At 41.0% G+C, this 12,984-nt stretch overlaps 1 protein-coding gene across 2 annotated transcripts; it reads left to right on the top strand.

Annotated features, from left to right (window-relative positions):
* Positions 1 to 2,561: 2,561 nt before the first annotated feature.
* On the top strand, positions 2,562 to 8,026 carry LOC140372689 (phosphatidylinositol 3-kinase regulatory subunit gamma-like). Of its 2 annotated transcripts, XM_072459790.1 has the most exons (10): positions 2,562 to 2,866; positions 4,456 to 4,561; positions 4,654 to 4,752; positions 4,845 to 5,022; positions 5,105 to 5,221; positions 5,314 to 5,456; positions 5,565 to 5,741; positions 5,830 to 5,904; positions 5,994 to 6,164; positions 6,473 to 8,026. In XM_072459790.1, exons 1-10 carry the CDS (start codon positions 2,800 to 2,802, stop codon positions 6,744 to 6,746), a joined length of 1,407 nt encoding a protein of 468 aa, XP_072315891.1. In that variant the 5' UTR covers positions 2,562 to 2,799; the 3' UTR covers positions 6,747 to 8,026. The 2 variants fall into 2 exon arrangements, with proteins under 2 accessions (XP_072315891.1, XP_072315892.1); XM_072459791.1 differs by lacking the exon at positions 2,562 to 2,866 and having other exon boundaries at positions 4,526 to 4,561; positions 4,654 to 4,756; positions 4,849 to 5,022.
* The last annotated feature ends 4,958 nt before the right edge of the window (positions 8,027 to 12,984 follow it).

The raw sequence follows: 12,984 nt of genomic DNA, 5'->3' as shown, positions 1-12,984 counted from the left end.
GAGGTCTTCCAGACCTGTGGTACCACCCTCAACTTCAGGCTCATGTTGAAGACATGCTCCATAACTCCACACAGTTCATCTGCGCAGGACTTAAGGAGCCTGGGGCTGATGCCATCAGGTCCTGCTGCCTTCCTCACTGCCTCACCTGCTGACTTCCTCACTGCCTTCCTATGTCATCAAAAGGCGACGTGCCATTGAAAACAGACAATTAACACATAACAGACACACTTTGATGACCGTTTGAATAATCTTTTAACTGAATACAGGTGTTATCAGGTCATATTTATTGTCAAATCATAACTACTGTGTAATATATATGCAAATTAGCTCTGGTTTTCAATGTAACCGGTTGCTTGGTAAGAGTTGTAGAATTACCTTTACCTATCACATTTTCTGCCCATCTCCAACTTTACAAAAATGTTCAAACTGGGGACAAATAGGCGAAATGTTTAGTTACATTTTTATTATAATCATGTTCACTATATTTTAGTGAAACATGTAGTCTAACTTGTCATATGCACTTAAAGTGGGTTTAGCTGCCAACACTGTTCTCACCATTTCTAATAATACTGCAGTAGAAGTAAAGAGTAATGGTTCAAATAAATTACGAGTAATGAAGTATTAATTGATTTTAAAGTACTCTTTGTATTTACTGCAAATGTGTAAATTGTCTGTGTGCATGAAAAGTGCTCTACAAATAAAATTTACCTGACTTAATTTCTCAGGAAAGGTAAATAAGATAAGAAAAGATAACCTTTATTTGTCGCACAATGGGGACATTTTAGTGTTGCAACATAGATTAGGCACAGAAGTATAATTATAAAAACTGATAACTTAGATATAATTGTATTTTAAAAGTTGCTCATGCTTTAACTTGAGCAAATGTAACTGAGTACTACATCTCAGCCCATGGACTCTATAGTAAAGAAGCATGTTTTGACAGAATCATGTATGTGAATACTAGCGATGTGCCAACGGATTTGTGGGGGCAAGAAATAGTTAAGATCTGCGGATAACCATTTTATCTACTTTCTCCTTTCACGTTTGAAAATCAGCATATGTCAGGTTTAATTTATTATTAGACCAAGAACTATCTTGAATAAAAAGTTATAATGTAAAAGGGTGTCATAGATTGTAGTCACAAGTGAAAGGGGGGAGGGGGCAGGGGGGAGGGGGCAGGGGAAACTCCAAGTGACATGCTGTGGCATGCCCAAGCCTCATACAGTATCACAGAGACATATCAACATCTCATACTCAGCTGGCCTGCATATGCACACATGACCTGTCAGAAGATGGAACTGTTCTATATGACTGCAGTATGCAAACAACTTTAACTTATCATGTTTTTTGTTTTTTTTGTAAAGACATAGCTCATATGTGTAAGATAGTACAAATATCATCACTGTCCTTATTTGTGGGATGTTTGACGAGAGAGGGCAATGCTGGGGGCAGTAACCTCTGACACAGAGTCTTGGGTCAAAAGGGGACCGGTCATAAACGCTGGGACACCAACTGAGCCAGACCCCTGACCAGAGACCTCATTTCACTCTCCCTGCAGCCATTAACATCAACTCAAGATAGGTTAGCACTGCACAACAAAGCATGCTTTCATAATGGCACTCTATAGGCTGTTAATATCAGCCAAGACACATGTTTCTTCTTTAGGGTTTATCGCTGTCTGCCGCCTATACACTGTTATCAAAAGAACAATCTTTGAATGCTCATTATTTATTACAGTCGGGATGCTTTTTTTTTTTTTGCCAGTGAACATGTCCAACAAGCTAAACTAGTATATCCCTCATACGTGCCAAAAAGGCAATCAACCCTGTGGCTTTGTGAAATGGAAGAGTCTACAGTAACGATGTCAAACCCAATTTCACAGAGTCATGCTGAATCATACGCCTAAATAGGCCTAATGATGATTGCCCTACATTGTTTGACTAATTTTACATTCAATTGTGTTTTAATATTACTTGCAAGATAAAGCCTTAACATACACAATTTGTTGACATAAAAGTTCTTGACATAGTATCACAACAAAAGTGGATTGGCATTATTATGATTTAAATCATGAAACAAAAACGTATGGCTTGGTTAGAAAACTATTGACGCCTTAATAAGACCAAACTGTAAGAAGCAGGCTTTTTCAAAGCTTTAACCTTTATTAACTAGATATACATATTTAAGGTGTTAAAATACAAATGTAAATGTTGTCACGATCAAATGCAATAAGGTTATTAACTCGCTTTTTCATTCATGGCCTGGGAGGAGTTTTCAGCTGTTTCAGACAGTGGAGGAGCCTGAGGAGCGTGAATGAACCGATCTGGGTTGTACCATGGCATTGTAGGGGACATCTCATGTGTGCATTCATTTAAGCACACGACATGTGATTATACATCCATCGAGCAAATGATTTTGAATTATAGAATAGGAAATAAGTCCTATAACAAATATCCAACTTGATGTGATCTTGTTTTCACAGTTTATTCGGATAAAACGCCCCCTCTGTAGAAAACCCTTTGGACTCGACCAAGATGATGTGACGACAACCCTTTAAAGTAGCTCCACTTCCGAGATGAAGTAAGTAGAAGAGCTGCGAGCTGCGAGACAACCAAGACAATCTGTTTCTCAACATACAAGTTTCGACAATTAGACTCTTTTGTTTTATGGAGTCGGAAGAAACGCACTTGGCCTTTTCCCACCTCGATGTAGGACGTGGCGTTCTGCGTCTCCACTGAAGAAGCCCCAAAACCAGAAGGAGACATTTGTCTCACAGCGACAGCAAAACTGGACCACTTTATGCAAATAGGAATGGTTTATCCTTCTGACGGCTTATTTTACATCGAAATGGATCAAGCGCCTCCAGGTGAGTCAGGGTTAAAAACTAAGGCATCTATTGTCTGATCTTACACCGCTAAACCGCGTTCTGTCGGCGCCTTTCTTCCCCGATCGCGTTGACATCTCGTCTATAAAAGCTGTGCTGGTGTTGCCACATTTCGTGCTGCTCCGGGCGCCGTGCAGGTGTCACTAACGCGTTATAATGGCCTGGTCCCGGGCACTGCTCCCCCAGTGGCATTGCCCAGGCATGCATAGCGCAATTCACTTGGCAATTACGTAATAGCTCAGAGTGAACCAGCGCTCGAGCGTCAGTCTTTTTTCCTTTGTCCAGGCTCCGCGGCACAAACTTGGCCCCCCTCAAAACGTGCGCGCACCCCGATCGCTCCGAGGCACATCACCGCAAACGGAGAGAGCCCGTCCCGCGGTGGTGGTGATCGTGATGGAGCAGAAATTACAATTAAGACGAGGATAATGAACGGCGCATGAAACGAGCGCTTTGTTCTCCACTGCAGCCAGCCGTGCTTAATTTGTGCGCTCGCTCTGGGAAAGTAGGCTAGAGGCAAAGAGACTCATGACTCGGACCCTCACGGACACACTTCATGTTCTATTTGCTTTTTGATCGCGGCTGATTAGTCCCGTCGTCGTTTCCAAAAAAAAAAATAATCAGGCCTTTGTTTATTCATTTATAATTCACAGTCAAAGTCGTTGCTTTTTTCTTTCTGTTTTTTTATTTTTTTATATTCCTTTTCAGACAGTGTCATAATATAAAACACACAAAACTGTACTTTGTGTATATTTTAAAGTATATATATTTTTTTTAATTATTATTATTTGTAGCGTGACACGTTCGCTTTGTCTGTTTTATGCGCACGGTGGATTCTGCTGAGTCCAGAGGCCGCAGGTTTTCGTTTCTTCTGCCACTGCTCTGCTGCACCTGCCTTTTTATTTATTTTAAGGTCAGAAAAAGAGGAGAGCGGATGGTGGAGGAAAGCCACAGTCGGTTCGTTCTCTGAGGCAGCTCTTGTGCGCCATGAAAGGCACTTTTGTCCTGGCCTGAAATATATCGCCCTCACCTCCCCTTGATGCGGTTTGTCCGCTTTTCATTTTTAGGAAAACGCTTAAGTCTCAGGCAGGTTTTTGTGCGTGTGTGTGTTGTTGATGGAAAACCTGGTGGCGTACGAGAAAGTGAAATGATTACAAAAATAACAGAAGTTGGCCAGAAACATAATCAAACGGTATGCTTTTATTTTAACACGAGTCCCCAACGTGTGCCAAGAAAGAAAGCAAAAGGCAAAACGTCCCCCCCCCCCTTTTTCACTGCTCCAAAACAGCTGAATGCAATTATTTCACCATGGCTTGAGTCAATATTTAGGAGAATTAACACGCAAAGTCTCAACTTTCTACCACAGCAATGAATCTAAGAGGATGTTCGCACGTGGTACCTGTTGGAAACATGCCTGGGCTTGTCTGATCTTGACAGGCTTCAAGGAGCAGAGGGAGGGTGACATGTCTGCACAGCATCCACACACGGCCCCCTCAAAGTGCATCAGCCACACTTTACTTCTATAATGCACGAGTTTAATTGGTTTATGTTCTTTTCTTTTCTTTCTGGGTCAGCTCTGCCACCTCGGTCTGCAAAGCCAGTTTCCTCAAGCATCAACAACAACATTCGGCCAGCACCTTCTCTACAAGACTCCGAGTGGTACTGGGGAGACATCACGAGGTAAAACTGGTTCAAATGTTTTATGATCAACACAGTATGTTTGCAGCGTTGTTGTTGTTGTTTGTGATCTAAGTTTGCACATGGTTCTACAGAGACGAGGTGAATGAAAAGCTGAGGGACTCGCCTGACGGGTCGTTCCTGGTGCGCGACGCCTCCACCAAACTTCAAGGAGATTTTACCCTGACATTGCGGTAGGTTGGAAATGGACAAACGGGGACAAACCCGAGAACGTTGGCGCTCGTACGAACGTCGCTGACCGTTGTTGTTGTGATTATTCTCACAGAAAGGACGGACACAACAAGTTGATCAAGATTTATCACTGCGACGGCAAATATGGCTTTTCAGATCCGCTCACGTTCAACTCGGTGGTGGAACTCATCTGGTACTATCAGCAGCATCCGCTCGTGGAGTACAACGCAACGCTGGACCTCATGCTCACCCATCCCGTGTCTCGCTTCCAGGTGAATGATGACCCGGATGATCGTTATTATCAGCGTTTACATGCGAATTTGTACTGAAATGTTTTCTTTTTTCGGACGTCAGGTGAATGAAGACACCGTCGACGTCGCTGGAAGAAAACTTAAAGAAGTGCAATGTCAGTATCACGAGAAATCCAAACTGTTCGATGGGCTTTACGAAGCGTTTACCAAGACCTCGCAGGTAAAACGACGCGGAATGCATTGCGCTTTAACTGTCATAAAATGTCAAAAACCTATGTAATATCTAACGCAAAATACAAACGTGTCCCGCAGGAGATTCAGATGAAGAGAACGGCGATAGAGGCGTTCAACGAGACAATGCTGATCTTTGAGGAGCAGTGTCGAGAACAGGAGCGTTTCGGAGAAGAGTTTGAGAGAAATAATCAATCAGATGGAGCCGACAATGATTTGGAAAGGTAATTACAGCGTCGCACGTAAAGGACATTTCAATACACCCGACTTCAACTCCGGATTTCATGCGGAGCGCTCGTTTTGAGTCTTGACCTTTTACGTTTGCTCCGCAGTTTTCTGATAAATTATGAGAAGTTGAAGTGCCGCCTCGGGGAGATCTACGACAGCAAGATCCATCTGGAAGAAGACTTAAGGACCCAGGTGGAGGACTACAGGGAGACGGACAGGAAGATAAACAGCCTGCGACCAGACCTTATCCATCTAAGAAACATCCGAGACCAGTATCTAAAGTAAGGATGAACTCTGCAGCTTTGACGAAACACTTTAACAATTGTATTAGCAAATTAGAAAGATTCTAACTATTCATCTTTTCTTCAGCTGGCTTAATCACAAAGGTGTTCGGCAAAAACGCATCAATGAATGGCTGGGACTGCAGAGTGAAAGCCTAGACGAGTAAGTTGTCGAAAACCGTTATTACGTTACATTTAAGGCTTGTGACGTTGATATTGTGGCGTAACACAGGATTCTACTTGTATTTTTAGCACGTACGTATTGAAGGGGGATGAGATGAACTTGCCTCATCATGACGAGGAGAGCTGGTTTGTGGGGGAGCTCAGTCGGACTCAGGCAGAGGAGATGCTGCAGGGGAAAGCTGCCGGAACCTTTCTGATTCGAGAAAGCAGCAAACAGGGATCCTATGCCTGCTCTGTCGTGTAAGCGGAACATTTTTTATATCGTGATGGCAAAAAATAGCAGCGCACTGTTTTGCATTAGATTTTATCAAGTTTTTTCTTCCTCCTATACATTAAGTTGATGTATTTTATGAGCAAAAGCACACACAGGGCAGCACAGGACTAAAATCTGCACCTATATATTTTGATCTAGTAGAAAAAAAAAACCTTCTCATCATAATTAAGGATAAATATGATCAATTTAAATATTACAAGTGTATACAGTGGTAAAGTTGTGGTGTGTTGTTGCGTATAATAATAATAATTGTGTACCTTTTTTTTCCCTGCAGCGTAAACGAAGAAGTGAAGCATTGTATGATCTACAGTACGGCTCAGGGATACGGATTTGCCGAGCCCTACGATGCCCACTGCTCGCTCAAAGACCTGGTCCTGCACTACCGCCTGCACTCCTTAGCACAACACAACGACGCCCTGGACGTGCGGCTGTCCCATCCCGTGCACGCCAAAGCTGTGCACAGTATAATGTCACACGCAGAGGAACATAAACTCTTACAGACTCCCAAACACCCTCCGGGACTCATGCCTGCCGCCCCAGAGATGTAACCCCGGCGGACAGATGCGAGCGGACATTTTGTTTACTGTTAACCTGCGAGAACGACTGCATCGAGGTGCATTGTGTAAAAAAAAAAGAAATTGCACTACAGTGATTCCATCGGTTTTTGTGAATGCACAGTTCACAAATGAAGTGGGACCGGAACTTGAAAGTCAGCTGAAACATAGATTTTTTTATATTTTTTATTTTCAGAGAGACTGTTTAAGCTTTTACATTTTTTAAGTTTCATTTTGGCCGTTCATTGGGATGTTGTCTATGAGAAGCATTTGCTCAGTCACATCAGGTGCTGCACTTTTGATTTCGACTTCCACTTGATGTTCCTGTAGATGTTATTAATTTACTTAGTAGGTCTAAAAGATTCTGCGTTAGCATTCGTGAGAAAAAAATGGTGCTGTTACACTTATGTGACTGACCAAATTCATTTTTGGCATAAATGCTACACGCAGATGAATAAAAATGTATTGGTGCATTTTGACAATTTGACACTTTCATTAAGATTTATATACAACACAGTGAATGACTATGTAGCATTGTAATCCTCTAGAATGAAACGATTGTAACCTGGTGAATACTTAGTCAATTTGACCAAAGCACTTAACTTAACACACACATCCCAAGTGTATTTTGACAATTGTATTTGAGCAAACGATAGGGCAGTTTTATGTACACCTGCTGATGTGCTGATCAAAACATAATCTGAAGTACTGTATGTAATATTCTGTTACTCAAAGAAGTATAAGCTTTTTGTATTCTATCTATATCTATTTTTTCTATAAACATGCCACAAGATGAAAGCTTGAAGAAAGTGCAATCCAACAGTATTTCTCTAAAACGTTGCAATGTATGCTAATGATGGCGGTGGTGATAGTGACGCTGTTGTGAGAGGTTGCCACAAAAATGCACTCTCTTTGGTGGCGTTGGCCTCCTGTGTCTGTGTGAACTGCCAGAGGCCCGGAAGTATCCTGCCTCCATTACTTGAACTGTGGCTTTGCTCGAGCTATGAATGTTTTTCGTGACATGCAGCCTACATAGCTTAAGAGGAGAAGGAATTGTGTTGAACTTGGCACATTTTTTTCAAGTTTAATGACAATACTCTTTTAAAAACATCTATTTAAAATGTATTACGGAGGATGGTCTATTAGAATGAGAGTGGTTCTGCCTCTTGTAAAAATGCAGTGAGTTTGAAAATACTCGGCTGTAAAGCAAAGCAATGTGAGACCCTGCGTTTTCTTGCTGAAAGACAATAAACTGATCATGGTTTTGTCGACTATTTATAATGTTTTATTTGACTAATTTTAGTTGTTTAGAGGATGTTCAGTGCTGGTCATAAATCATAAAAGTCTGAAATCTGATTCAAAACACAATAAAGTAAAAACCTCAAGTTTAACTAAGGCAAGGGTTCAATGATGTAATGTTACAGAAATGGTGTCCAGACATAGACACAAACAGTTATGTCTTAGTTCAACAGCAAATTTGCACAACAGTGAGTCACACAATGGGAAATACTTCACCGAGTGATCTTTTGTTCTTTGGGCGAGTGAAATCGGCATGTCCGGTTTGTATCTTAAAAATGTACAGAATCATTAACATTCCAGTGGAACAATGAGCAGGATCCCCTTTAAAGCTAAACATTTTGTTCTCTGCAGATTACTGACCTTTACTTGAATTTCCCAAAGAGAAGATAACGTCCGTTATAATTAAAAGCACAGTACATCATACTGTGTGTTATCAAGACCAAAGTCAATTTTATATTTGGATAGCAATGCCTGGAAATAATTAGGGTGATGGAAGTTTTAAAGTGATGAATTGTTATCTTAAATGTACCATCTGTCTCTGCTGTGGCCATTGCAGCCTGACGGCTTATCCTTGGGTCAGCGCTGAGGGCACAGGTGGACACTGTGGACAGATGGAAGCGAAAGGGAAGTGCTGAACACAATGGCAGGACATGTGAACGCAAGGCATGTTTAGTTTGGCCTTGCTGTAAAGTCAGTGAAAATGTTCAACCTAGGAAACGCACTTTAGATTTCTGGCCTGCTCCATGGTAAAAGGAATGTCGACCAACTGTAAACACCAGCCAAAAGAATCTGCTTCGGTTTCTCAGACTGGGACGGCAGTGTTTCAGGATTCAAACAGGATCTGCACAGTATAGCCCGAGTAATGAAAGCGGCCCTGCCCAAACCCCATGACCAATACAACAGGTGGCCCATTTCAGTCATCACATGTGGTGTGTGTTACCTGGGGATTAATGAGATGCAAGGAGCAGGGACAGAGCAGGATTACCTCCTCTTACCTGTGTCAGCAAAGAAGAGAGCTGCATGCTGGAGAGAAGGCAACAGTTTGGAGATGGACCAGAGAAGACAGTCTGTACCACCAGCGCTGAGTCACCCTCGGGCTGAAAAGTGTGTCAGAATCAAGAGACAAAGAGAGTGGGATGAGAAAATGTGGGGGGAGACCAAAATAGAAAGGACTAACAGAAGTGTTTGAATCTAAAGGGCAGCTTCCAAACACAGGCTGGAATTGTGCACATGTCCTTAAAATGAGCTCCTGAAAACCCTTCTTCAAACTTGTTCAACGTGGACACTTTCTCATACACTCTATACAACTCTCGCCAAGACTTCTCCACCCTCACCCCATGTTTATATTTTCAGTGCTGATTTTACTTTTATAGACCACAATTTAATTACGTTTTAGGGGGAAGAATTGCCTTTGGAGTCACGCCTAAAACACACACCTTCAACAGTCTCGCACAGGCCTCAGGAAAGAGGTTTTTGCTTTCAGTTCAGCCGCAGCCAATCGCCTCCTCCCTCGGCCCTGTCTCCGTCTCAGTCCACGTTTTCGCACGGACCGCGCCGCCAATCAGAGGCGCGCGTTGTGCTCGGCGCCGGCCAATCAGCGCGCAGTTGCTATGTGGAGGCAGAATCGATAAGAAGAGTTTTTCCCCTTCGCCGTTTCACCAGCACATTATAGGCGGCTTATAGGATGGAGACAAGAGACAAGCGGCACACGAGCTCAACCATTCATTGGCTGCCCCCGAAACCCGCAAAAGATCATTACCCACAACGTTACCATACAGTTTATAGTGTTGTTTTTATGGCCGTGAATGAAGCATTAGGCCTGGGTGTAGGAGCAGGCCACAGTGACAAGCATGTTAATTCAGTATTATGCTAGTATTGTTGATGGCATTATTCAGACGATATCATGGCAATTCATCTGTGACCGAAATAAGAAAATTCACTAGATTTCAATTTGTCCAGAAATAACAGGTCTGTGATGGTCATCAAACACAACCATGTTTTACGTAATCTATTGAATACATTTCCAGACAAAGACTGTCTCGGTCCTTGTGTGTCCTTGTTGTCTTTTTGCCCTTCAGAGGGGTAAAAGTTGCAAAGCTTCCCTTGATGTAGAGGGCCGAGTGACCTTACAAATAATAAATAAAAAGAAGAGAGATAAAGATTGATCTATCATAACAAACTCAGACTACACATATCTCACGTGCTTCTGGGAGTCTTAAGGATCTGAGCTCTAAGATGAATTAAACATCCAATTTATCAGAGAGAGAGAGAGTTCAAAGGAGAATCATTCTTCCCTTCTCTCCAGTAGGCGCACAGTCGCAGATCTCCAGCCAAGGTGAGATGAAGAAAGCTTACGTAGTTCACAAGTCCTATCAAGGGAGAACAGGCGCCTGAGTCAAGCTATGTCTGAGCAAACATTTAAAGAACATATACATGTGTTTGCAGAATGACTTAAAAGAAAACAAACATTGTACACAGTTGAAACATGAAGTCACCTGCTTTGTTTGCCTCACCTGAACCAGTTCTGCAAGATACTCACAAAGACTACAGGTCAAAAACTGCAGTCATTCACCTCGACAACAATAACTGTAAATGCTATTCACAATAATATTGGGGGGAAATTAAGATTTTCCATTTAAAAAGTGAGGTACTTGTTATATTACTTTATTATGATATATTAGCCAAGCACAATACATATTACATAGAAAGATATAATAGAACAAAAACTAAAGTGCCTCCTATGAGCTGTGCAATCAATCAAACTTGAATCCAATCATAATCGAACTGACCACAAGTGGTAATTATTGGCAGAAGGTTTTTAATTGACAGACAGCTAATCCTAGAAATAAAACCATTATGTTTGGACTATGGAGCTCACCAATTGGAGCTCACCACCGCTGGGTTCTGAAAGTTCATTTTCCCCATAGGTATTCAGAAAAATGGATCATATGTTTGAAAGCTTAATTAGCTCGGGGCTAATCAACTATATGGTAAGTAATTAGAACAAGACCTATAATTCTCTTCAAAATCTGTTTCTGACACAAACCCTATTGACTGCCAAATTCTTAAAACATTTTGCCAGATTTTACGTTTGACATGTTTTTGTGCTGTAAATAACTGCGTTATGGACATTAGTTAACACATGGCTGCTTGGCTTCCATTGTGCCCTTAAACTCTTAATATTAAATCTTTAGTAAATCTCTATGGTCAAAAATGTACGCAAAATTTATTTCTGGAATGGTAGCAAACTTTGTAGTGGGCGGGACTGTTGAGCTCCACATGTAGGAATAAATGTGTAGTTTAAAGGTACACTATGTAACTTTTCTGGTGCAGGGTCTGCCATCTGCTTGTATGGATATAGATAACAACACTAGGCCAAGTAACATGTCAGATCTGTGGAAAAAATACTGAAGAACATTCTAGGCAGAGCAGTAACATCTCCATGGAGACAAGCAGGTGGCAGACCCTCATTATAAAAGTTACATATAGCGTACCTTTAAGTTTAATCAAGTATTTCCTGTCCATGAGCCATACTTATTTGTTTTTACAGTTCAAAACTGAATTAATATTAAAATTGATCAATATGAGGAAAACACTTTAACATTGCATTTTCATTTCTCCTTTTTTAAATTCTTATTTCATTAAGTAAAAAAATGTACTGCCAGTTTATTAGTTGAGTCCATGGTTGAGTCTTATTGGCTTATTGTGCATTCAAGCTACATCCAATAATGAGCTAATAGTTCAGTTATTGTCCCAGTCAGGTTGGACGCCCTTTAGAGAAACAGGCCACACTGGAAAGTGAACAATACAGGCCACGCTGTGGAGGCTGCAGGTGAAGGTCTGGTTTCTGCAGGTGCCACCTGGTTCTGAGAACCCACATCATCCCCGGGTAATATTCCAACAGACGCATTAAAAGGCCTGAAATACAAGCTTTACAGATGTTTAACAACTTGTATTTCAAGTGTATGAAATGTTATTCTACTTTCACAATTCACCTAAGCAATTGCTGTATTTTACATTAAAATTAAATAAAATAAACAAATTAAAACAATCTACATTGTACAACTTGTCGACTATATAACTTGAAATAATTGCCATTAAAACAAACCAGTGCAATATAACAAACATGTTAACATGATGGGTGGTTGTGGACACCGCATCTTACCTATTTAGAATGATTTATTATGCATACAAGACTAAACATAAGGACAAATAACTAATTTGAATTATAGTATTAATGCTTTCGCCAAAAAATAAAAAATAAATTGGGTTCATAGAGCCAAGTCCTCATAAGTTAGTCGCAAAATGTTACTAATTAATTAATTAATTAATTAATGTGTGTGATTTAGGACAGACTAGCTTTGGAGATAAAAATACATGCTGTCATCAAATTGAGGCTGGCATCTTACCAGGTCTCCAGCTCAGCCAGGGTCAGGGACGTAACACAAACCGAGATGTTAAAATGGTAAAAAGTTGTAATACTAAAGGAGCAATTTCATTAACATTAATGTAAACTAAAGACAAATGAAACACAAAATAATCTAATTTTTAACCAAAGAATCCACACTCAAACAAATTATACACCAATTTAAAATTTTAAGACTAACTAAACTACATAATCACAAAATAACAAGAGATTCAGTAAAAAAAAATACAAAAATAAATTAAAAGAGATCTCAAACATGAAGTCAGACAGAGAAAGTGAAAGATAGAGAGCGACTGACAGACATCACAAAGGCATACTTGTCAGTGGTCACAAAACCAGCAGCCCAAAGAGGAAAGGTGAGCAGCCCAAATGGCCCCTGGGGGAGAATAAAGACAACCTTCCACCTTAAATAGGTGTGACTGATTGATTGGCCACGTGTGGCGCTGCCTCACCAGGTGAAAAGTAAAAGGGAAGCAACAGAAGCATGAGGAATCCATCCTCCGGGTT

Source organism: Eucyclogobius newberryi, unplaced genomic scaffold, assembly GCF_026437365.1.
Source record: "Eucyclogobius newberryi isolate DKJ021-1_F unplaced genomic scaffold, fEucNew1.0.hap1 SCAF_275, whole genome shotgun sequence".
In the NCBI taxonomy this organism is placed as follows: domain Eukaryota; kingdom Metazoa; phylum Chordata; class Actinopteri; order Gobiiformes; family Gobiidae; genus Eucyclogobius; species Eucyclogobius newberryi.
Note: the sequence above shows the minus strand (reverse complement) of the source record. Positions and strands in the feature narration are given on the sequence as shown.